This window comes from Neoarius graeffei, chromosome 7, assembly GCF_027579695.1.
Source record: "Neoarius graeffei isolate fNeoGra1 chromosome 7, fNeoGra1.pri, whole genome shotgun sequence".
Classification (NCBI taxonomy): Eukaryota; Metazoa; Chordata; class Actinopteri; order Siluriformes; family Ariidae; genus Neoarius; species Neoarius graeffei.
Genome location: NC_083575.1, coordinates 3465523 through 3489621, shown reverse-complemented (window position 1 = coordinate 3489621; position 24099 = coordinate 3465523). Strand labels below are relative to the sequence as shown.

General features: G+C 43.7%; 1 protein-coding gene across 1 annotated transcript in view; it reads left to right on the top strand.

Moving 5' to 3' along the window:
- Positions 1 to 16818, top strand: part of syt14a (synaptotagmin XIVa) — a 35416-nt gene extending 18598 nt beyond the window's left edge. Inside the window, exons 2-7 of the mRNA XM_060925159.1 lie at positions 6710 to 6859; positions 9309 to 9533; positions 10613 to 10806; positions 11099 to 11548; positions 11873 to 12062; positions 16379 to 16818. Of these exons, the coding sequence (XP_060781142.1) occupies positions 6763 to 6859; positions 9309 to 9533; positions 10613 to 10806; positions 11099 to 11548; positions 11873 to 12062; positions 16379 to 16692 (1470 nt within the window). The 5' untranslated portion in view covers positions 6710 to 6762 and the 3' untranslated portion in view covers positions 16693 to 16818. The remainder of the gene's footprint in view (positions 1 to 6709; positions 6860 to 9308; positions 9534 to 10612; positions 10807 to 11098; positions 11549 to 11872; positions 12063 to 16378) is intronic.
- Positions 16819 to 24099: the final 7281 nt, after the last annotated feature.

The window sequence follows — 24099 nt, the reverse complement described above, 5'->3', positions numbered from 1 at the left end:
ACTTGAATGTAAAAGCAAGAATCATTGTTGATGGAGAACTCTCTCGCAAGCTTTCAGCCATAACTGTGGTGTAAAACAAGGCTGCAAACTTGCTCCAACCCTTTATGGCATCTACGCAGCTATACTTCTCCAACTCTCTTTTAAGTCCATCATCCCCAACTGCAGTGTAAAAGTGCACTTCCGGTACAATGGTGATCTCTTCAATCTGTGAAGATTAAAGGCTAAGACAAAAGTCCAGTATATGAACATTCAAGATGCCCAGTATGCAGACAATATACCGGTAGCTCTCTTTAGCAATAGTGCAGAGGGCCTTCAATGCCTTCTTACAGCCTACAACGAAATATCTAAAAAAAAAAATGGGACTCCGCATCAACACCTCCAAGACTGAAACCATGAGTATTGGAACCCCACTTGACTTATTTGTAGATGATGTTAAGCTGACGAGTTGACAAGTCCCTCGGCAGTCATGTTTCCAGAAATTTTATGATGAACGAAGTGATCAATGCACGAATACAAAGTGCTTCTTGTGCTGTTGGACGATTGTGGAAAATAGTGTTTGATTGCAGAGATCTGACTACAACTACTAAGATCAAAGTTTACAATCAATGTGTCATCCCTCTTCTGTATGATAACGAAACATGGACCATTCATCAAAAATATGTAAATCAGTTAAGATACAACAGCGTCATCTTAGGTTCATTCTGTGAATTAAATGGGACCACTTTGTTTCAAACGAGAAAGTCCTAGCAAATGTAGAAGACATTGAGATCAAACTCGTCAGAAATCGCCTTCGCTGGATGGGGCACGTTTGCCGTTTGGATGATGATTGCCCCGTCAAAGCTCTATTATATGGTGAGTTAGCTGATGGAGCCAGAAAAGTGGGCTGACCACTGCTTCATTACAAGGACACGTGCAAGAGTGTTCTTAAGTGTGGGGAGGCTTTGGAAGACTGGAGTTCTATGGTTAATGACTGCAGCAAGTGGAGACTTCTGAACTTTAACATCTGTCACAGGATTGACATCAGAAGAAAAGAGGACACTGAAAGAAAGCATGCAAAGCACCATAACAGACAACTACCAGCTACAATACTTCATGAACTATAGACTATTTGATTGTTATTAACTGTGTTATACTCGTATTGGTGTAAGGCGTACATATGATAACCATAGATCTATCACTATCTGGTTATTCAACACAAAGTTCATACTGACAGTTCAATATTAGACTCTCTCTCTCTCTCTCTCTCTCTCTCTCTCTCTTTGTTTCTCTCGTACAGTCAACCTGTACATCAGGCAGCAAGACTTTGCCAATCATTCCAGTTTTGAGCATAGTCACCTGCATCTTCCCAAATGATGTTGAGTTGCTTCAGATCTTCTTTGAAGGTGCCATGCCATGTCTTCTTGGCTCTCCCTCTCTTCCTTCATCATTTGTTGGTACCCATTGTATAGCTGTCTTGGGTATTCGTTCTTATGGCAGTCGGGAAACATGATCTGCAAGCCTCCCTCTTCTTTCCGCCATAGTCTCTTGCAGGCTGTGTTGATTGGCTCTTTTCAGGACTTCAGAGTTTGTGATTCTGTCCCTGTAGGTGATCTTGAGTATTTTGCACAGACACTGTTGGTGGAATACGTTCAACTTCTGAGTGATCTTGGCGGTCATTTTCCAAGTTTCTCCTGCATACACTGCTGTTGGCAGGACAATGCTCTGATACAACAGGATCTTCATGCGGTTGCTAACTGAAGTCAAGTCAAGTTTATTTGTATAGCGCTTTTAACAATAAACATTATCGCAAAGCAGCTTTACAGAATTTGAACGACTTAAAACATGAGCGAATTTATCCCTAATCTATCCCCAATGAGCAAGCCTGTGGCGACGGTGGCAAGGAAAAACTCCCTCAGACGACATGAGGAAGAAACCTCGAGAGGAACCAGACTCAAAAGGGAACCCATCCTCATTTGGGCAACAACAGAAAGCCTGACTATAATATTAACAGTTTTAACATGAGGACCGTTTCGTTGATGTTATAACTCTTCATTGATGGAAACTATCTATATATATATGGATCATTAACTATCTAACTATATGGATAACTATGAAGTACTGGCCCAGATTTTGTTCATTCTTCTCAACACTGCGACTGCACACCCGAGTCGGTTGTTGACCTCTGTCTCAGTATCCCCTTCTTTAGCAAGTGATTGCTGGAATTCTACGCACTGCTCCACAATGTTTTGTAGTACAAAGATCTGTTCGATGCGTGATCTTCCTGCCCGGAATCCTGCCTGTTCTTCAATATTAGACTAATCCAGGACAATTCTTTCTGTGAATACTTTTCAGCTTTTTGGGAACACTGGAGATCAAAGAAGAATGAATTTGAGGATTTAATTTCATGGTGGGAGGTGGGGAAAGCACAAATCAGGATTTACTGTCAGCAATACTTGGCACATTCATCAGCTGCAGAAAGGAATACAGTAGAAAAATTGGAAGAGGAAATTAAACTGGTTGAGAAGGAAATGATTGACAGAAATGACCACAATAATATCATAAAGTTAGAGGATAAGAGGAGAGCTCTAGGCTCCTTTCTGCAGGAAAAAGCAAAGGGAGCCCTGGTAAAGGCACAGATCTCTACAGTCAGACATGGATGCCCCGATGTCATTCTTCTTCAAACTAGAAAAGAAACTGAGAGAACAAAATCTTGTGCTCCACCTCAAACAGCCCAATGGGGATATTACAGAAGACCCTGTGGAAATGAGAAAAATGGCCATGGACTTTTACAAGGATCTCTTTTGTGCTGGAACTTGTGACCCTTCCTCAGTAGAAGAGCTGCACAAAGGACTACCTGTGCTGAGGCCAGACCAAGCAGCTGCTCTTGAAACCTGCATTACGATGGAGGAAATGTCGAAGGCAGTGCAGGATATGCCATATGGACGCTCCTCTGGTATTGATGGCCTCCCATCAGAATTCTACAAACATTTTTGGGGACTATTGGGAAAAGATTTACAGGAAGTCTTTATGGACTGTTTCAACTCTGAGCTGCAACAGAGCAATCCCCTCACTGTTCTCAAAAAAGGGGGACCTTGGGTTACTAAAAAATTGGAGACCTGTCTCGTTACTGTGCACTGACCTATAAAATACTATCTAAATGTCTCTCAAATAGATTAAAAAGTCACATCGACACTATAGTACACATAAATCAATCATATTGTGCTCCTGGGCATATGATAATGGACAATCTATTCTTAATACATGAGATCATCGACCTATCAACTATTGAAGAACTCAATCTGGGTCTTTTATTCATAGATCAAGAGAAAGCCTTTGACTGGGTTGATCATGAATATCTGTTTAAAACTTTGTGGGCTTTTGGCTTTAGTGACTTCTTTTATTTCTTGGGTTAAATTATTATACTCCAGGGCTTCTGGTATCCTAAAAGTTGGTGGCGGACTTAGTCGGCCAGTTAGGGTTTTTAGAGGGATCAGATAAGGATGTCCTTTATCAGGACAGTTGTATTCATTGGCAATAGAACTATGTGGCAGTGGGGGCGTGGTCAAGCATCGGTCTGTGAATGGAGGGCAGAGTCAGGGAAGGTAAGTGGAAGAATCACTGCACCTGACGTGAATTAACCTGTTTGTGTGTCTCCCCCAGTGACTGCACCCTTTAAAAGGAGAGAGAGAGAGCAGAGAAAGGGAACTCTCCCCAACCTGGACACTTGTGTGCATGTGTGTGGGCGAGCAAAGTAAGCCGCTGAAAAGCGCAAAATAAAAGTGTTTGTAAGAACTCAGTTCTGGCCTGCCGTGCTTCTGTGCTCCACCCACCTTCAACTATTCCTACAAACCTTTTACTACATAAACTCAGACAGGATCTAACGGGGCTTCCATTTCAGGAAGTGAATGAACAAGGTAAAGTAACTCAGTCTGCTTAGCAGATGATGTGACTGTTTTTATAAGAGCACAGGAAGATGTAGGTAGTGTTATGTACAGTTTAGCCCTATATGAAAGTGTGTCATCTGCCAAAATAAACCTAGGAAAATGCACAGCATACATAATGGGTCAGTGGCAAAGGAAAGGATTGCCAACTTTGCCAGCAGAACTGGAGTGGAGCAGGGAGGGAATGAAATGTCTAGGAGTTTTCCTTGATAATGTAGATTTTAAAAAAGAAGGTAGGTGCCAGGTTGTCTCGATGGACTCGGGTCCTGCCCCATTTATCATACAGGGGGCGAGCTCTTGTTGTGAACAACCTGCTTGCTTCGATGTTGTGGCACTGATTTCACTGTCTTTGATCCGCCGGAAGCACTCGTTAAGGAGATCCAGAAGAAGCTGATTAACTTTTTCTGGTAGTGGTATCACTGGACTAGGCCTGCGGTGCTGTTCTTACCCTTGCATGAAGAAGGTCAAGGACTAATTGACCTGCAGAGTCGCATCACAGCCTTCCGTTTACAGTCAGCACAGTGTCTTCTATACAGAGGAGAACTGGCGTGGACAAAAACAGCCTGCCTACTCTTGCATAAAACTGGAAATCTGGGCTATGACAAACATCTCTTTTTGATGAGACTGGAAGGGATGGACTTATCCAGGACTACGGGCTTCTATCAAACCATGCTAAAGGCCTGGAACAGGGTCATAAAGGCTTGGAGACTTACTACAGTTTTACGGCAACGTAGGACAGGAACCACATCTGTATGAAAGGATTGTTTCACAGTCCTTTCATACAGAGCAGGACACTGAACTCTGCAGCTGTGAAAAGAGCGCTTGTAAGGGCTGGTCTGGTGAAGTTAGCCAACATAAGGAGCGGAAGGACATGGAAAACAGCTGAAACACTGAGCGAGGAGTCTGGAATAAAATCAGTCCACTTGCTACAGAGACTGCTGGACGAAGTCTTGTCCTCACTCCCTGGTAACTTCAGAAGGGCACTTGGAATAGAACCTGGCCTGGAGGTTCATGGAGGGGAACTGCTCTTCCCATCTCAAGTCAAGTTTATTTTTATAGCGCTTTTAACAATATACATTATCGCAAAGCGGCTTTACAGAAATTTAAAGACTTTAAACATGAGCTAATTTTATCCCTAATTTATCCCCAATGATCAAGCCTGTGGCAACGGTGGCAAGGAAAAACTCCCTCAGACAACACGAGGAAGAAACCTCAAGAGGAACCACTCAGAAGGGAACCCATCCTCATCTGGGTGATAACAGATAGCGTGATTATAAATAACTCACTTCTGTAACTGTGTCCTATAGAGTCACAAAGTATAACTGTGTAACCAGGAAATTCATTATAGTTTTAACAGGAAGTCTGTTTTGTTGAAGTTATCAACTGTTCATTGATGGATACTTGAGTGCAAAACTGTTCATGACCAACTGCAGTCCAAAAGTTATCATGGTGATTTGTAGTCCTAAACTATCATAGCAAAACTGTAAGTGTCCAGAGCATCTTCTAAGTGCAACTTTCAACTGTCCTTATGAGACTGTCCTCCACAGGAGCAATGTGATGAGACTCCAGCAAGACATAGAGCATCAGGATGGATCAGGCAGGTCCGAGGAGTAGAAGAGGTCAGCATCTCGATCTCAGGATCGACATGCAACTCAGAGGGACAGACAGAGTGAGGGAGAGAGAAAAACACAGCTTGTTAGGTATGCCCAAATGTCACCTGATGAGTAAGAACAGTATTCATTTTGTGCTGAGTGCATCTGGCTCTGGCTATTGCTGCTGCGGTGGAAGACCAGGATGAGGAGGAACAGACATCCTATCCTTCAAAACACCCCAATTCGCGGACTTCCCAGCAACATTCAAAAAGGGCTTATACAATCGGAGTGTCGAGGTCCTTCACAAGCCGACGTTGGATGGACTGCAGGAATCGAGGTGGTCGGGAGTGCTTGCACCAGGCTTGTCCCCCAGAGGATGCTGGAGGTCCCTGTACAAAGCTCCTATAGAGAAATGCACTGCGGATCTCCAGTGGAGAATAGTACATGGGGTCGTGGCCACACACAGACACGCGGCACATATAGATCCCAGGGTAGACAGGAGATGTCCTTTTTGCCAGGAAGAGGAAACATTGCAACCTTTATGGCTAAAGTGTGGGAGGTTAAAAAGTTTATTTAGTTTACTGAAGGAATGGTTCAGGGAATTTGAAGAGGAGCTGAGCAAAATAACTTTCATTTTCAGTTTAAAATACAGTGCATCAAAGTGAAGGAAGATTAGTCGTCTTTCCTGACCTATCAGAAAAAGTATAAAATGAGCATTTGGCTTACAAGGAGAAAGAAAATGCTGGGATCAGGGTCAGTCGATCCTGTTCTCATGACCAAAAGTCTAGTAGCAACTCGGCTGAAAATAGAATTTGCTTATTATAAAATGACCTCGTCTTAAACGAATTTGTTGAAATGTGATGCCAAGGAGACGTGTTATGTTGTGTGTCTGATGATTCTTTACTTTTGTCTTTTTAATTGACGATATAAATAATTGACTGTCAAGTGTGGAGCAAGAGTGTGTGCGTGTGTGTGTGTGTGTGTGTGTGTGTGTGTGTGTGTGTGTGTGTGTGTGTGAGAGAGATATATATCACACACTTAATTTGAAGTTTATCAAATTGTGGCTGGTTTGTTCGTTTTAAGTTGTTTGTCAGATGAATTGAAACTGTGTCTCAACGAAAGTTGTGTTCATAAAGACTACTTGAAGGTCTCTCTCTCTCTCTCTCTCTCTCTCTCTCTCTCTCTCTCTCTCTGCAGTGTCTCCTGAGGCTCTGGGGTTCCTCTCTGCCGTCGCCGTTTTTGTTTTTCTGATGATTCTGGTTTTTTTGTTCCTCAATAATAAACTGTCCATTGAGAACGTTGCTCCTCAGCCGCTCGACCACTACAGGAAGGGCCGAGAGCTCGCAGGTCAGTGTGTTTACCGTCCTGTCTCTTTAGAACCCTGATTGGGATGCTGTGCAAAACATAAATAAAAATAGAATGTGATGATTTGCAAATCATGGAAACCCAATATTTCACTGAAAATAGAACAAAGACATTTCAGAAGTGGGCGGCACGGTGGTGTAGTGGTTAGCGCTGTCGCCTCACAGCAAGAAGGTCCTGGGTTCGAGCCCCGTGGCCGGCGAGGGCCTTTCTGTGTGGAGTTTGCATGTTCTCCCCGTGTCCGCGTGGGTTTCCTCCGGGTGCTCCGGTTTCCCCCACAGTCCAAAGACATGCAGGTTAGGTTAACTGGTGACTCTAAATTGAGCGTAGGTGTGAATGTGAGTGTGAATGGTTGTCTGTGTCTATGTGTCAGCCCTGTGATGACCTGGCGACTTGTCCAGGGTGTACCCCGCCTTTCACCCGTAGTCAGCTGGGATAGGCTCCAGCTCGCCTGCGACCCTGTAGAACAGGATAAAGTGGCTACAGATAATGAGATGAGACATTTCAGAAGTTGAAACTGAGGTGTTGAATTTGATATCGGTGACCTAGAGTTTTAGGCCGAATCCCATTTCACCCTTTGGACCAACCCCTTGGCCCTTCCCCTCCATTTTGCGCGTTCACGTGAAGGGGTAGGGGTATCCCAATCCCAGTTAACGCGGAGGGGTAGGGCTTCTGTACCCCTCCAAACGGAGATTTTCCTGGAGCTGACTCCGAACGAAGGGGTTTGAGTGATTTCCCACAATGCCATGTGGATTTCAGCGAGATTTCATGCGGATTTCAGAAAGATGGCGGTTCCTGCGGCGAAAGATTGTCATAAATGTATTTTCTCCATTATTTACGTGTTTTAAGTTGTTATCCAGAGGAAACACGCCGCTTGATTCGCTTTCGAGCTGAGAATGAGCAGTGATTTCTGAAATCCAAGCTGCTGCTAAAAAGCTTTGGGAGTGAGTATTGTTTTCGGTTGCTTGACTGCGTACGTTTTGTTCTGTTATTCTCGCTTTTATTGTTTACATGAGTGTTCTGACACCTCATTCTGTCGGATGTGGTGCACGAAGCGCCAAAGATATCCCATTCAGTGGTGTTAGTTAACAAATCACACCCTGCCAGCAGAGATTTCTGGCTCTGACTGTAGCGGCTGGTCACAGCCAATGACGCATTTGGTCGCGTTTTGCTAACGTAAATGCTGACGGAGGTACGCGATGACGTATGCGATCGTTGAAGGGCTATCCCAATACGTAAGGGTTGAATTTCAAGCCCTGTCCCTTGTAGCTCAGTTTCAAGGGGAAGGGCCAAGGGGGAGGGGGAGGGGTAGAAATTAGAATTGGGATTGGGCCTTAATAAAGTTGGGACGGGGCGTGTTTACCAGAGCGGTTCATCACCTCTACTTTTAACACCACTCTGTAAACATTTGAGAACTGAGGAGACCAAGTGTGGACATCTGAAGGTGAAATATTTTCCCGTTCTTATAAATTATTTTCAGAGAGGGAAGATGGGTGAGAAACGGGTCACATCCTGTTTCACCAGGAAGGGGAGGGGTTTGGGGATTTAATCTGTAGACGTAACTCCGGATCTGTAGAATTCAACTTTTAAATCCTCCTACTGTAAATACATGTCTGTAAATTTTAAATACTAAATTCTGCATCTGTGCTTGAATAACAAGACAAAGAAAGGAAATGGAATATTCACACACACTTTACACATTTTTATTTTGCCTTGTTTTAACTTTTTTGTTGCAGGACACATCTGCATTGTGTATGTGTGTGTTTTTTGGGGGTTTTTTTTTGTTTGTTTGTTTTTTTAATAGATCCTGTTTTTATGGGTACTTTTTTTTGCGCAAAAGAAAATGGGGGCACAATCTTTTGCTCTCAACTGTGAAGCTGATGAAATGAATCCTGTTCTGATCTATTTTGACTCAACTGTACGGTTTTTCCACATTTAATTAGTAACACCTACATACACCCTGTAGACCAGCCTCTGAATCACCACCACACACACACACACACACACACACGATGTTGTTGTGTAACTACACACAATATGAATATTACATAAATCTTGATGCATTTTCACGCATTCAGTAATCTGAACAGGACCAAAACATCTATTCTGAGGGGTTTTGGAGAATGTTTCTGGAAAAAGGAGATAAAATGTCACTGTTTAACAATTTAGTGATGCGGTGGAACTGTGTGCATCATCTCACTGATATGCTGAAATAATTCCAGGTCAGGATCCACCTCGGGACGAAAGGGAACCTGTGTATTTGTACACAGATTTACTGTTTCTTTACTGTGTGTGTGTGTGAGAGAGAGAGAGAGGCGCTTTCTGAACGTGTTTGTTTTTGCTGCCCCCTGGTGTTCATACAGGTGTATGACACATTGATTTGCGTGTGTGTGTGTGTGTTTGTTTGTGTTTTTTTTTTTTTTTTTTTTTTTAGATAAGGGCTATGGAGAAGCTGATTTTCAGGCCTGGTCGTCAGACAGCGATGACGAGGTGATGGGTCAGTATCAGGAGGCCATGACACGGTCGCGGGGTCTCCGGAGCCAGTGCACAGGGGCCACAGCCCCTCACCATAAAGGCTTCGGCTGGGAGACACAGCACAAATACTGCCCCCTGTCAGCCGAGTATGACGGGTACAGCAGTGAGGCTTCTGCTGAGGACGGTGAGGAGTGTGTGTGTGTGTAGGAGAGAACAGACACATAGAACAGAGTCTGTTCTCTCCTCATCACATGCATGCACATCAGGATTTCTTTTTTGGGAAATGACTCAACTTTACTCTGTGTGTGTGTGTGTGTGTGTGTGTTAGTAAAAGCTGGTTTTAATAAAGAGTTGATGTGTTGATGGTTTGCAGCTGGCTGATGTCAGAGTGCAGTGGGTTTAGCGCGCACACACACACACACAGGGTGTGGTGTTTTCTTCTGCAGCTGTTTTTCATTCTCTTTCACACTGTGTTTCAGTGAGCTACTGTGACTCTGTGCGTGTGTGTGCACAAGCTAAACCCACTGCACTCTTAACACCAGCGAGCCAGCCAACCAACACACACACACACACACACACATTCACTTTTCAACACTTTCATACTTATTAACTCCCTTTGTTGCCATGGAGATTTTAGGACTTTACACACTCCATCAGTCACTGTTAAGAAACTGACTTTAAAGCAACATACATACATACACCCTGTAGACCAGCCTCTGAATCACCACACACACACACACACACACACACACACACACACACACACGATGTTGTTGTGTAACTACACACAATATGAATATTACATAAATCTTGATGCATTTTCACGCATTCAGTAATCTGAACAGGACCCAAACATCTATTCTGAGGGGTTTTGGAGAATGTTTCTGGAAAAAGGAGATAAAATGTCACACAGTGTCAGTAGTGGTGGTTGCCCAGGGTGATGTACACACCTGACAGATGAGACAAGAACTTGAAAAGTGTGTGTGTGTGTGTGTGTGTGTGTGTGTGTGTGTGTGTGTGTGTAAAATAGAAAACAAATAAATGACAGGAAAAGGAAGAGAGTGAAAGTGCAGGAAAAGTAAGAGCAAATAAAGAAGAGGAGGAAGAAGTCAGACGAGATAGCGTTTCACTTATGACGTATATTTCCATGGCAACAGATGTTTTTTTTTTTTTTAAACTAGGTCGTAATTGTTCGCATGGATGACACTGTGTGAGGAAAAAGAAAGAAAAATAGTTTAAAATCTCTCTTCATCCATCCTTCAGTGAACTGTATTCAGAGGATGAGGTTGACTCCGCCCCTTGACGAGCTCCAGCCACCGCCCTATCAGGATGAAGACGGCTCGACCTCTGACCTCGCCGACACCAAGAGCGAAGCACATGACCCCGAGAGCTTCAGCAACGCCAAGGGCCTGGAGGAGGACGTCCCGAGTGACAGCACAGCTGTGCTCAGCCCCGAGGTGTGTGTGTGTGTGTGTGTGTGTGTCCATCCATCCATCCGTCGGTCCGTCCCAGATGCTCCTAACACACTCCTTTTGATGACTCCCTGTTGTCTCTCAACTAAAAGGTTAATGATATCATCACAAGTTATCCTCTGTTGTCTTTTTCTCTCTCTCTCTCTCTCTCCCCTTTTGCATCTCTGTTTTCCATCTCTTTCCCTCTTTTCTTTCTCTGTGCTTTCTCACTGTCTCCTTCTCTCTTTTCCTCATTCTCATATTTTCTCTTCATCTCTCTCTCTCTCTCTCTGTGTAGGATCTGTCTGTCCGTGGTTCCTCCTCTCCTCTCCTGAAGCTTTACTCTCCCGACTCGGCCTTCTCTCCGTTCGGGACGCTGCACATCCTCTTCGACTACGATTTGCACCAGCGTTGCCTCTCCGTCACTGTAACCGCAGTGACCGACCTCCCATCGCCACGGCGATCACCAGGCATCGCCTGGCAGCTCCACCTGGTGCTGCTTCCCGCCAAAAAGCAGCGTGCCAAGATGGCCGTGGTCAGGGGGCGGAGCCTCAGCGAGACATTCCGCTTCAGTCACGTCCAGTCGGAGAGCATCGGGAACTACGGCGTGCGGTTTCGTCTCTACAGCATCAGCAAGATCAAGAAGGAGAAGAAGCTGCTGGGAGAGAAAGTGTTCTACCTCACCAAACTCAACCTGCAGGGCAAAGTGGCCGTCCCTCTGCCCCTGGAACCCTGCTGCAGCACCACCGTGAGTACGGGACGCAACACAGGACACGGAGGGACAGAGGGATGGGTTAATGGAGAGACAGGCGGTGGATGGATGGAAGAGGAATTGTGCCACACCCAGTTTTTAGGTCATCCCTGATCCTACTGTTCTCTGCAGAAGGCTTAGTGCATGATGGGTGTTGTTAGGACTCTCTAAGGGCATTGTGTACACTACAGAGTGAACAGGGTGTGATTTAGGACACGGAAATACAGGAAGCACACTGGCTCAATGAACAGCCTGATGGAGTTATTGTGTGTGTGTGTGTGTGTGTGTGTGTGTGTGTGTGTGTGTGTGTGTGTGTTTCAGGCCAGTGAGTCTCAGACGAGTGTGTCTGCTGCATCGTGCAGTGAGACAGTATCTACGTTCCAGTCTGCAGGTCAAAGGTCATCGCCTGAGATACTGCTCGGGCTTGTTTACAATGCCACTACGGGCCGCCTCTCTGTCGAGGTCATTAAGGGGTGTCACTTCAAAAACGTGGCAACCAACAAACCACCCAGTAAACAAACACACACACACACACACACCTGTCTATTGTGGATGAAAATGTCCTGAGAGTGACACTCGATGTGTAAAAGTCATGACGTGATGTTTCCTCTCCGATTCACTGCCCTTTGTTCTAAAGTGTTGTGCTCCACTTTATGATCACACGCTAATGCTAACCTTATGTGATGTCATTTAACCTTTAGTCTGTATCTCTCTTCTCCCTCTGTTTCCATCCAAAACACCTGAGACACGGGCTGCATCCCAACTCGCATGCTGCTGTACTCAGTACTCTCTATCTCCAATCTTTTTTGTGCTTTTTCTCTCATTTCTGGATATTAACCCTTTCCTCTCCTCCCTCTCTCTCTCTCTCTCTCTCTCTCTCACACTGCCCCCCCGCCCCACTCCGCTCCTTGTCAGATGGACTGTTCTGTTGTCTAAAGCACTTGATAGGTGGGCAGGTTTATATAATCCGAGGTGAGTCTTCCCCTTGCTCACTCGCTCCCTCGCTGTCCATGTGGAACATGTGCATGTTTGTGTTTTTGCTTTGTTCTATCGTGTCAGAGTTCACCACCAAGAATTCCCTGAGGGGATGTGTTCTAGTCACTGAGGCAGAAGTTATAATTGAGGCACAGTGTATGAGTGTGCGAGGTGTGATTTGAGACACAGCCGAGGGCCACTCGTGAATATTCAATATCGACTCCACGTGTTGTACTGGGGAAGCCATGGTCTAATGGTTAGAGAAGTAGCTTTGGGACCAAAATGTCGCTGGTTCGATTCCCTGGACCAGCAGGAATGTCTGAAGTGCCCTTGAGCAAGGCACTGAACCCCCCCAGCTGCCCCCCCAGGCTGCTCTGGGTGTGTTGTACATCACTCTGGATAAGAGCTTCTGCTAAATGCCTGTGATGTAATGTTATCATGGAAAAAAAAAATTAATTGTACGAAAAGTCAGATTAATACAAGTAACAGAAATGTTCAGAGAGGGTAAGTTGGGATATTAAATTTTTTTTAAATCCTTTTGGATTTGAATATAAATTCTAAACTCAAAGTTTAGACACTTCTTCCTTGTTTCTCCTCCATGCAGAAATCAGAAGGGGGCACAAACTTTTGCACTCAGCTGTGTATTAGTGAATGACTGCTGCCTCTTTTGAGAAATATCTGATGAATTGAAATTAAATTTTTGGTCGAGAACTCGGACACGATTACAAGCTGTGTGTGTGTGTGCGCCATCTGTCTTCTATATCTATGAGAAAATGATGGTGAGTTTGTGATGGATGTCACAACGCAGCACTTTCTGAGTTCTGGATTGTGATTGGTCAGATGCAATAATTTTCTATAATTTTAGATGAATGCTCTTGTTAACTGGAACTGTTATCGTTTCTATAGTAACGGCTCATTCACAAGTACCGACTCAGACAGTGGACACGCTGCAAAAACGGATTTAAAAAATGTGTTTAATTGTTGATTTCTGTAAATGTAGCGTTTCTGGAAGGAGTCTCCAGTGTCAGAGGTGAAGCTCGAACTTTAACTTTTGAGAAATCTTCAGGACTGAGGAGTTTACACTCCTTCTCAATAATATGACAAGCTGTGTTTTTTGCTCATCTTTTAAAGGTCTTATTATTCGATAGTGTATAGAGGTGTTGGATATTTCAGACTTGCGCTAATCCCAGATATCGTGATTAGAATACGATGAACCGTGCTGCCGTGTGGGAAGTTTGAACTCTTGATGTGCGGCGTCGCGATTGTTTCCCAGCACAAAGCGCTTACGCGTTTCCTCCAACCTCTTCACGGGCTTTTCAGGTCATCACAATGGCACGTTCAATAAAACCAATCACTCGAGTTTAATTGTCGCTCGCTTCTTTCACCTCCGTCAGCAGGAGGTCCATTAATGCAGCGCTGAAGCACTTAAGGTGTCAAAGTCGCTCCTTTTCCAGTGCGGGCCAAATCAGTTCACTTCACCCGAGCCTTTATATCCGAGAGAGAGAGAGAGAGAAACAGATACAATTTCTCTTTTTTTAGCACAGAGGAACAGAGAGGAGGAGAGGAGAGGAGAGGAGAGGGAGGACCTGGCAGGCAGCTGCCGTGTGTGTGTGTGTGAAGTCTATCTCAGCGCCTTGCTTTTATTTTCCTGTTTACACACAGTGAAAAGCGAGCCTCCCACATCAGCTGTCACTGAGGAGTTCAGGAAAAGTGTCTGAATCCTGATCACGTCCCGTGAATAAAATTGATAATGCACTAATCAGAGGCCTTTTCGCTGAAGGTGATAATCAGGAAATCGTTAATAAAGAGCACATGAAAGGAAATGCAGCCAAATGTGTGATGTTGAACCTTACAGGCGTCTCGTCACGTGGAATTTTACCTGCGTGATCTTTCAGTGAATCTGTGCAATCATTTTTAAGCTTCATCAGCAGTGAATAAATGAAGGCTCTTGAGAAATTACAATGATCCTGTGTGTAAAAAAAAAAATAATAATAATAATAATCATGATATGAAAATACAACCTGATTTTGGAAGGTTTGTCAGATCAGATCTGGAACATTCGATTGGTTTAATTGTAGTGTTGATCAAAATACTTAAAGGGGAACTGAAGTCATTTTTAAACTTGCTTTATTTCTTAATTAACGTGTTATTCAGTTACGTTTTGGTTTTAGTAACCTTATATCGTGGCTCATATTCGCAACTAATTGCAATTAAATATTATACTTATCGGCCTATTGGGTTTTTCGCCATGTTGAATTTAGTTCGTTTGGTCCACGGCAGGCGTCGCTTATCCGCGCGATCTTCACGAGACTTGTCCGAGACTTTGAAACGTGAAGTGTCTGCGCTGCCATTTTGAAAACCGTTTTCCAAACGAAGTATTGCACAAAAACGAGTTTAAATGACGATTACTGCCTACTTTTTTCAAACTTTCCTGATTGCTATCAAAACAAACAAAACTTCCGGCTTGATTACATCAGCATTCGAAAGAGGGCGCGCGCGTCTTTTGAAAACCTGTGTCTGAAATCGCTCCCTACTCACTATATAGGGCACTATATAGTGAGGACACCATTTTATAGCACTGTCCAAAACCTTAGTGAGGATTATTTACACTCTGTATAGTGCACTCAAAGTATCCCACAGTGCATCACGAAAAGTAGCGTACAATGATGGTCACTAACCAAAGCAATATATCCCATCATGCATTGCGGTTGCACTGAAAGAAATCAAATTAAAAGTCTCAAATGTGATTTAATAAAAGGCAGCGGCGAAGAAGAAAGAAAGTATTCAGCCTTGATTTAAAAGAACTGAAAGCTGCAGGTACTGTGTATTGATTAATGTGTGAAATGCGCTCAGTATAATATGGATTTATCACAAAAACACACGCATGTATTTATTATTTTGAAACCCACCAGCCGACTGATCTGGCACGTTTTAATTGTGCGACAGTAATGACGTAAATACCAGCGTGACGGACTCGTGTCCGAAAGCGGGTTTTTTTTAACCAATGAGCTCACTGTATAGTCCTCTATATAGTAATTCCCTATACAGTGAGTAGTGAATGAGTGAGCGATTTCAGACACAGGGAACGTTGGCAGATGTTGGTCACTTTGATTTGATTTGATTGAACTTTGATTTCTGCTGTACGTTTTACTTCCGTCCTACGATGTCTCGCACAGGTCTCAACGAATCTCGTTTACGGCCGTTGCTTTGACACATGGATTGATATATTACAGAGCATATTTCAAACACTCATAACTTGCTATAAGCCCTGTGATGACCTGGTGACTTGTCCAGGGTGTACCCCGCCTTTCGCCCGTAGTCAGCTGGGATAGGCTCCAGCTTGCCTGCGACCCTGTAGAAGGATAAAGCGGCTAGAGATAATGAGATGAGATGAGATAACTTGCTATAGCAGTGACAAAATAGCGATCAAAAATGCATTCCTATATCTAATAAAATGAGATAAATAGAATTTTGATGATAAAAAAAATTTGCCTTCAGTTCCTCTTTAAAGGTTTCTGTACGTATATCGTCTCTGGAAGGAGTCTCCAGTGTCAGCACTGTTTAATAGTCAGAGGTGAAGCTCGAACTTTACGTTTCCGACCTCTTCGGGACAGAGAAGTTTACAATTCTGTACGGTTTCTTAGTCTGTGTTTCTGCATCTTATGAACTTCGAGAAAAGAGAGTTTATCGCTACTGAGACATGAGAGGGAAAAGGAACTGGCATGTAACTCTAAACGGATAAAACATCTGGCTTCATGTTTTATTCGTAATGATGTGATATAAATCTGTTTTTGATTTTTTTATGTATAATTGTGTGTGGAGTTTACTAACTTCTGCTGCTCCTCTTTACAGACACGTACGTGAAGCTGACCCTACTGAACTCCATGGGGCAGGAGATGTCCAAGTGTAAGACGTCGCTGTGCCGCGGCCAACCGAACCCCACCTACAGGGAGACGTTCGTGTTCCAGGTGGCGCTGTTCCAGCTGTCGGATGTCACGCTCATCCTCTCCGTCTACAACAAGCGCAGCATCAAGCGCAAGGAGATGATCGGCTGGATCTCCCTGGGCCTGAATAGCTCCGGCGAGGACGAGCTCACGCACTGGACTCAGATGAAGGAGTCTAAAGGACAGCAGGTGTGTCAATGGCACAGTCTGCTCGAGTCTTAGGGAGCATCACGACGACCAGCATGAGGATGATGTGGAAAAAAAAAAAAGCGATAAAATCAGGAAGGGTAGAAAAAGAGCAAAGCATTATGGGAAATAAGTCCTGAGAATGCAAGGAAGTGAAGAATAGAAAACTCACAAAGCAGGGCATTATGGGAAATATCTCACCCCGCCTCTTCATCACAGGAACGTGGGGATGAGGAAGGAGGACGTCAAGAAGAAAGGATTAAGTGGGAGAGTGAAACAAATTCGATGATCATGAGGGGAACATGGAGAGCTCAGCTCAGCAAAGCAGTGCATTATGGGAAATGTGATGAAGAATGGAGGGAGGAAAGACGAAATGCATCAAACAAGGAAAAAAAAAACCCTCAAGTCCCTGAGCCATGATGAAGAGGAAGAGGAAGAAGGAAATCACCAGAGCAGTGCATTATGGGACAGAGTCAAGCGTCCAAAGCCATTCTGTTGCCTTGAACGTTTTCGGAATTCAGTCAGATTTGAGCAAAACTTCTCTTAACCCGCAGTGCATTATGGGAACGATTGGAAAGAAAAAAAATGCTAAGCTTTAAAGGAGGAGATAGATTTCTTTCTTTCTTTCTTTCTTTCTTTCTTTCTTTCTTTCTTTCTTTCTTTCTTTCTTAATTATTCATGTGTTTTGGCTTGAAACGGTTCTGATTGAGCAGAGGACGAGAGACCGAACACAGTGGATGAGTGACGGCGTACATGCCAGAGGTCCACATAGACATGAAGTTTTAAAATTAATAACCGTGAATATTCTGCTCCAAGCCCTGCCTCACTTAGCTCCGCCCATTATTTATTTATTTATTTATTTATTTTTAAATAGTCTGAAATTATTGCTACTTTCCTACCCCTTGAATCAGAGCCGGCACTGACTTGGTTCTACGTTTTTGTTGGTTTGAGAACCAAACCATTGTACCTTCGGAAGTAAGCGCCCTTAGAGCACAGAAAAAAACCTACAACACCGTGTGTTCTCTGAACAAAATGTTTCGCCACACGCATTCACATAAAGTTGAGCTTTTAACCAGCAGCGCAGAATTTACGACGATGCCATTTTAATCAATTTCGCGTCCACAGGGACATAATGAGCATTGTTCACGCAGTTAGTTAGCATTCACAGTATTTGTCGTGTGTAGAGTAAATCGTTCTGAAAGTGAATTATAAAAAAGTCAGACAGGGCATGTTGTGGCTGTTTAAAAAATATCAAGAGCCGAACCTTGCGAACAAAATAGAAACATTTCAAAAGCAACTCGTGAAAACTGGTCAGCTCGTTGGACTCCTGGATTAGCAATCTTACTAGCTCGTGCTTCCCAGTTACTAACTACACAAGCAAGCAGGTTAAAGACACGACACTGAGTATTAATGACTACAGTCTCGAAATTTCCTGTATTCAGATTGATTGATTGATTGATTTTGGACTGAAAAAGAATTAGTTCTCGCATTCTCGATATCAACAATAAGCTACGTCTAAGAACTCCCTAAGTAGCTAGCTTGGTTCATCTTTATCAACAATGGTGATGTTTGTCAGAGTGTTGGAACTAAAACATAAAACACTAAACAGAGCAAAAAAAAAAAGTTTTCGTCAGCCATCTTTTTCCAAAAGTCTGTCACATGATAAAATGCTGGTCACTGATTGGTCACTAGAGAGCGCTGTGGTTCCAACTCTCCCAGATACAAACGTTTGAGTGATTAGCATGTTGGAACATAGCTATTTATAGATCACCCCATTTACTGTTTTGTTTTTTCCCTTGAGCAAAGGTGGTTTAACCTCATGATTGCTCCGTATGATAAAGGCTGTAAAGAATTTTTCGTATCTATTTTTGTACCGATCTTTCAGAATATGTCCGACGAAGCTCTGTGAGCGACCTCGAGTTGTAGACGTGGGGTCTACTTTCACAGATTTTGCAGGTCTCCAACGTTTTGCTTTATTCTGCATCATTAGTTCGGATTAATTAATTATTGAAACATTTATTCGCTCGATTGACGTGTGTCCCGTTCTAATGACTGGAGTTAAAAGAGGGAAAACAGTGTAAGGTGTTGTGTGTGTGTGTGTGTGTGTGTGTGTGTGTGTGTGTGTGTGTGTGTGTGTGTGCACGCACGTGTGTGTCCCCAAATATTCTGCTGTCTCTGTCCGTTTTGTGTTGTGAGCTTCGCTGACATCAGCATCATCTCTGGAAAAGATTAATGACGTTTGTGTGTTTTTGTTTAAAAAAAAAAGAAAAATATTGCTGCAGATCTCTGATGAAACAAGCACATTTTTCTGCAAATGCCACAAAAACACACCTTGTGAAAGACTCAGGCGCGCATACACACACACACACACACACACACAGTACTGTAAAAGAAAAAAAAATAACCAGTCGAACATCCTAACATCATTTTTCAGATTTGCATCTTTTCACAAACTAGCATTCTCTCGCTAATCTGACAGGCTTTGACGCTAACGCGAACCAGCTAGCAAACAAAAACAGATCTCTGGCAAGATTAAAAAAAAAAAAATTATACAGGATTCCTCAATGTTTATAACCACCACTGTTACTGTTAGCCATCTAGCTAACATGCGCTAATCTGACAGGATTTCTGACAAGATTTTTTTAATATTCATAAACATCTTCAGAAACACCCAACCTTTCACAAACACCGAAGCACACAAGCTAGTATTAGCTAATCTATCAGGATTTCTGACAGGAAGTTCATTTACTGTATAAACATTCATAATTGTTAGCTGTCCGAACTGCTAATAATAATCAGCTGGTTAATGTGAGCTAACCTGACAACATTCTTCCATTCGCGTTCAGAAATGTTCATCTTCTTCACAGTGAGTGTTAGCAAGCTAACATGATCTCTCTGGTAACATGACAGGAACTTTTCATTCAGATTCATAAACAGACAGAATCTTGTTAGTGATAGCTCATGTGATCATGCTAACATCAACCAGATAGCTAACCTGACAGGATATTTTTCATTCATTCATGTTAGTGTTCACCAGCTAGCTAACCTGACTTTATTTTTTATTTTTATTTTTTTCCATTTAAATTCATATGTTATTAATCTTCAGCTGGCTAACACATGAGCTAACCTGACAGGATTTCTGACAGAATTTTTTTCATTCATATTCATCCTCTTTTTTAGTTAATATTATTCAGATCATTAACTTAGACTGGCAAAATTAGGCAGCTAGCTAACATCAGCCAACCTGACAGGATTTTTTTTTCATTCACATTCAGGAATGTTCATAATCATTACTGCTAATGCTAGCTAGGTGGCTAATAAAAGGTAAGTTGGCATAGATGCAGTGATTCAGTTAAACATTTAATAAAACGTGTGTGAAAAAGTCACCTGATTGATCTGTAGCTGGATTTTGTATGTTTAGTGTCCCTGAGTTCATGTTGCTAATATGCTAACTGCTAATTATCTGATTTGCAAGTACAGAGGAATTGGCTAACTACTGAATCAGCTACAGTACGGCGAAACACTAACGGTTTTCTTTCCGAGCGTGTTTTCTTCAAATATTGCCATTTCCTTAATGACCCTGACTCCACGCCATAGTGTCCCCCTCACAAGTCTGCATTTAATCCCTCGCTTTAGCCGTCTTTCACACTCGTCTGTCTTTCCTCCAACTTTCATCTGAATATTCAGGAAGTGAAGAGGGCATTTCTCACGACCAGCCTGTAACTACGATAAAAACGTGTTTCCACACGTTTTGACCAGCACACGTTTAGGACCTATGAAACACCAGCATTTAAAAAAAAAAAAAAAAGGGAAATATTTTAATTGCTTATTTTAAAAGTGAGCACATGAAAGTCCACAATGTTCAGGATTAGAGCCCAGTTTTAATTCCTCCAACTTTCTCAAGGTGTGTTTGTTGTTCGTGCGCGTGTGGTAGGTTTGTGCTGATAAATATGATGTATGACGATACTTAATGCACAATGAACATCATTTATCAACCTTTTATTAAAGTTGTGTGTAAATGTTTTTTTGTGGCCAAAACAAACTAAAAAAATTCCTGCCAGATTTACAAAAGTTTCAGGATCTCTGAATTTCTTCGTACTTTACGTGCACATGTTACAAACTGATGATCGGAAGTTGATTACCGAGCGCGTTCTGAACACATCTGATTTCCTTTATCCTGCAAATGACTTACAAATAAATTTATCAATTTCTGGTGGTGGAACAAGGAGACAGGAAGGAGTCGCCATTTCTGGGCTCCGAAAAAGAGATGTTTCCATAAAGAGTTTTAAGGCGTGGCAGACTAATCCAGTCTCGTAATAATATCGTAAAACATAATAAAATGGTTGGGAGTAAAGTGATGAATTGCCTGGTTTATGGTTACTTTTTTTAACGTTGTAATCTTGCCTGGTCATTTTGTCACGCTTGGATTAAGATCTCCACCGATTCAGTCGGTGCCTTACTTTTCTTCGGGAAGATTTTACACTCTTACAGCGATGTGCGTAAAGTGCTATTGAATTTAATTTGTAAATGATGTGCAAAAGTGATTTATGGAAAGCATAAAAAATTGTATGTGATTGTATCAACAAAAAAAAACAAAAGGTTTGACACTGTCTGTGTTTTTATTGATGACCTGATTGTTCACTGGGACGCTTTATTTTGTTTAAAATCCAGTCTTTACACTATCCAGTCGAAGATTTTACGTGAAGCCAAAAATTAAATGGATGCACAATCTTACACAGAATTTTACGCTAAAGTAATCAATCAGCTGAGACATGTTGAGTGAATGAAGTTTGGTTTTTTAGTTTTGCAGAGACAATATGAGGAGCGTGTCATGCACAGAAGCTTTTAGTTTAATGCTACATTCACACGAGCAAGTGAAGAAACTTGTGCAACTTGTCTCATGGGCGTGTAGTAATTTCTGTTGTCGCTTGTAGGTGTGGCTTGACACTAATGAGTTAAAACAAAAATTAAATAAACTGGTTGACGCAATGTTCTACTTCATTGGCAGATTAAATTAAAGTAAACTACAGGGGCGTAGCTAGGATTTTTCGGGGGGGGGGGGGTCACACACTGACTGGCAGGCTAAGTACATTACTGTAGAAACGGACCGGATGTGGGTGGAGCACAGAAGTACGGCAGGCTGTTATTTGCTTGTGAGTTTTCTTTATTTTGCTTTCCAGCACAACTCTGTCCGTTGGGGACACACTCATATATACACATACACACTCAGACTACGATCGTGTTCTGGTCCCCGATCTCCCCTCCTCTATTCCTCTCACTCCTTTTATAGGGCCCCGTCGCTGTAAGAGACACACAAACACACGTGAATTGACAACAGGTGTAGCGATACGACCACTCACCTTCCCCGATTCCGCCCTCCATTCACAGACTGATGCTCGGCTATGCCCCCACTGCCACATCCCCCCCCCCCCCCCCCCCCCCCCCCGACGGGATAGGAAGTCCGCCACCACCATCTGCGCCCCCGGCCTGTGGACCACCTCGAATTTGAATGGCTGGAGGGCAAGATACCGACGGGTGAGCCGCGCGTTGGAATCCTTCATGCGGTGAAGCCACTGGAGGGGCGTGTGGTCCAAACAGAGGGTCAAAGGGCATCCCAGTAGGTAGTACCGGAGGGCGAGGACCGCCCACTTGATGGCTAGGCACTCTTTCTCTATTGTGCTGTACCTGCCTTCCCGCGTTGACAGCTTCCAGCTAATGTACAGCACAGGACGTTCCTCCCCCTCCACTTTCTGGGACAGAACAGCCCCCAGCCCTCTGTCCGATGCGTGTCTGTAAAATAAAGGGGAGAGAAAAGTCATGGGAATGTAACAGTGGCCCCCCACACAGTGCAGCCTTTACCCTAGAGAAAGCCTGTTGGCATTGCTCTGTCCACTGGACCGGATCTGGTGCTCCCTTTTTAGTGAGATCAGTCAGCAGGCTGGTGACATCTGAATAATTAGGTATGAACCTACGATAGTAGCCAGCCAGCCCCAGGAACTGTCTCACCCCCTATTTGGTCTTCGGCCTTGGGCAGCCTGCAATCGCTGCAGTCTTATTAATTTGGGGCCGCACCTGCCCATGGCCCAAGTGGAAACCCAGATACCGTACTTCCACCCGCCCAATTGCACGCTTCTTGGGTTAGCTGTGAGACCCGCACGCCTCAGCGACTTCAGGACGGCCCTAAGGTGTTCAAGGTGCCGCAGCCAGTCATTGCTGTAGATGATAATATTATCGAGATACGCAGCTGCATAGGTGGTGTGGGGGCGGAGAACCCTGTCCATGAGCTGCTGGAACGTCACGGGAGCCTCAAATAACCCAAAAGGAAATGTAACGAATTGGTGTAAGCCAAACGGTGTGGAAAAGGCCCTTTTCTCTCGGGATAGAGGAGTCAAGGGGATCTGCCAATATCCCTTCGTTAAATCTAGTGTCAAATAAAAATGAGCAGTGCCTAATCGATCGAGCAGCTCATCAATGCGAGGCATTGGGTAAGTGTCAAATTTAGACACCGTGTTGACTATTCTATAGTCCACACAGAACCAGACCGACCCATCGTTCTTGGGGACCAGAACCACTGGGCTGCTCCAGTCACTGTGGGACTCCTCGATTATGCCCATTTCGAGCATGGCCTCGAGTTCATCCCGGACCACCTTTTTCTTGTGTTCGGGCAGGCGGTAAGGGCGGCTGTGCACTAGCACCCCCGGGGGTGTCTCAATGTGGTGTTCTATGAGGTGGGTGCGGCTGGGCAGGAGCAAAAACGTCAGAAAATTCCTTCTGCAACTGGGCTACCTCTGTGAGTTGGGTTGGGGAGAGGTGGTCTCCACAAGGGACCGGAGTGGTTGGCGATGTCAATTTTTTTTTTTTTTGAACCTCCGGCCCCAGCTCCGCCTTCTCCAAGATTACTGACACCAACGCCACAGGGACCTCCTCATTCCAACGTTTTAACAGATTGAGGTGGTAAATTTGCAATGCCCCACCCCTGTCCGTTCACCTCACCTCATAGTCAACGTCCCTGACTCGCCATGTGACCTCGAAGGGCCCTTACCACTTGGTGATCAATTTGGAGCTTGACGTGGGCAATAATATGAGTACTTTGTCTCCTGGTGTGAACTCTCTAAGGCGCGTGCCCCTGTCATACAGTCGGATTTGACGTTCTTGCGCCTGCCACAAATTTTCCTGGGTTAAGTGCGTGAGTGTGTGGAGTTTTGTGCGCAGGTCGAGAATGTATTAAATTTCGTTCTTACTTGATGAAGGTCCCTACTCCCAATTTTCACCTAGCACGTCCAAAATGCCACGCGGCTTACGCCCATATAATAATTCAAATGGTGAAAAACCTGTGGAGGCTGGCGGGACCTCTTGTACTGCAAATAGCAGGGGCTCAAGCCACTTATCCCAATTACGTGCATCTTCGCTTATGAACTTCCAAATTATGTTTTTGAGAGTTCG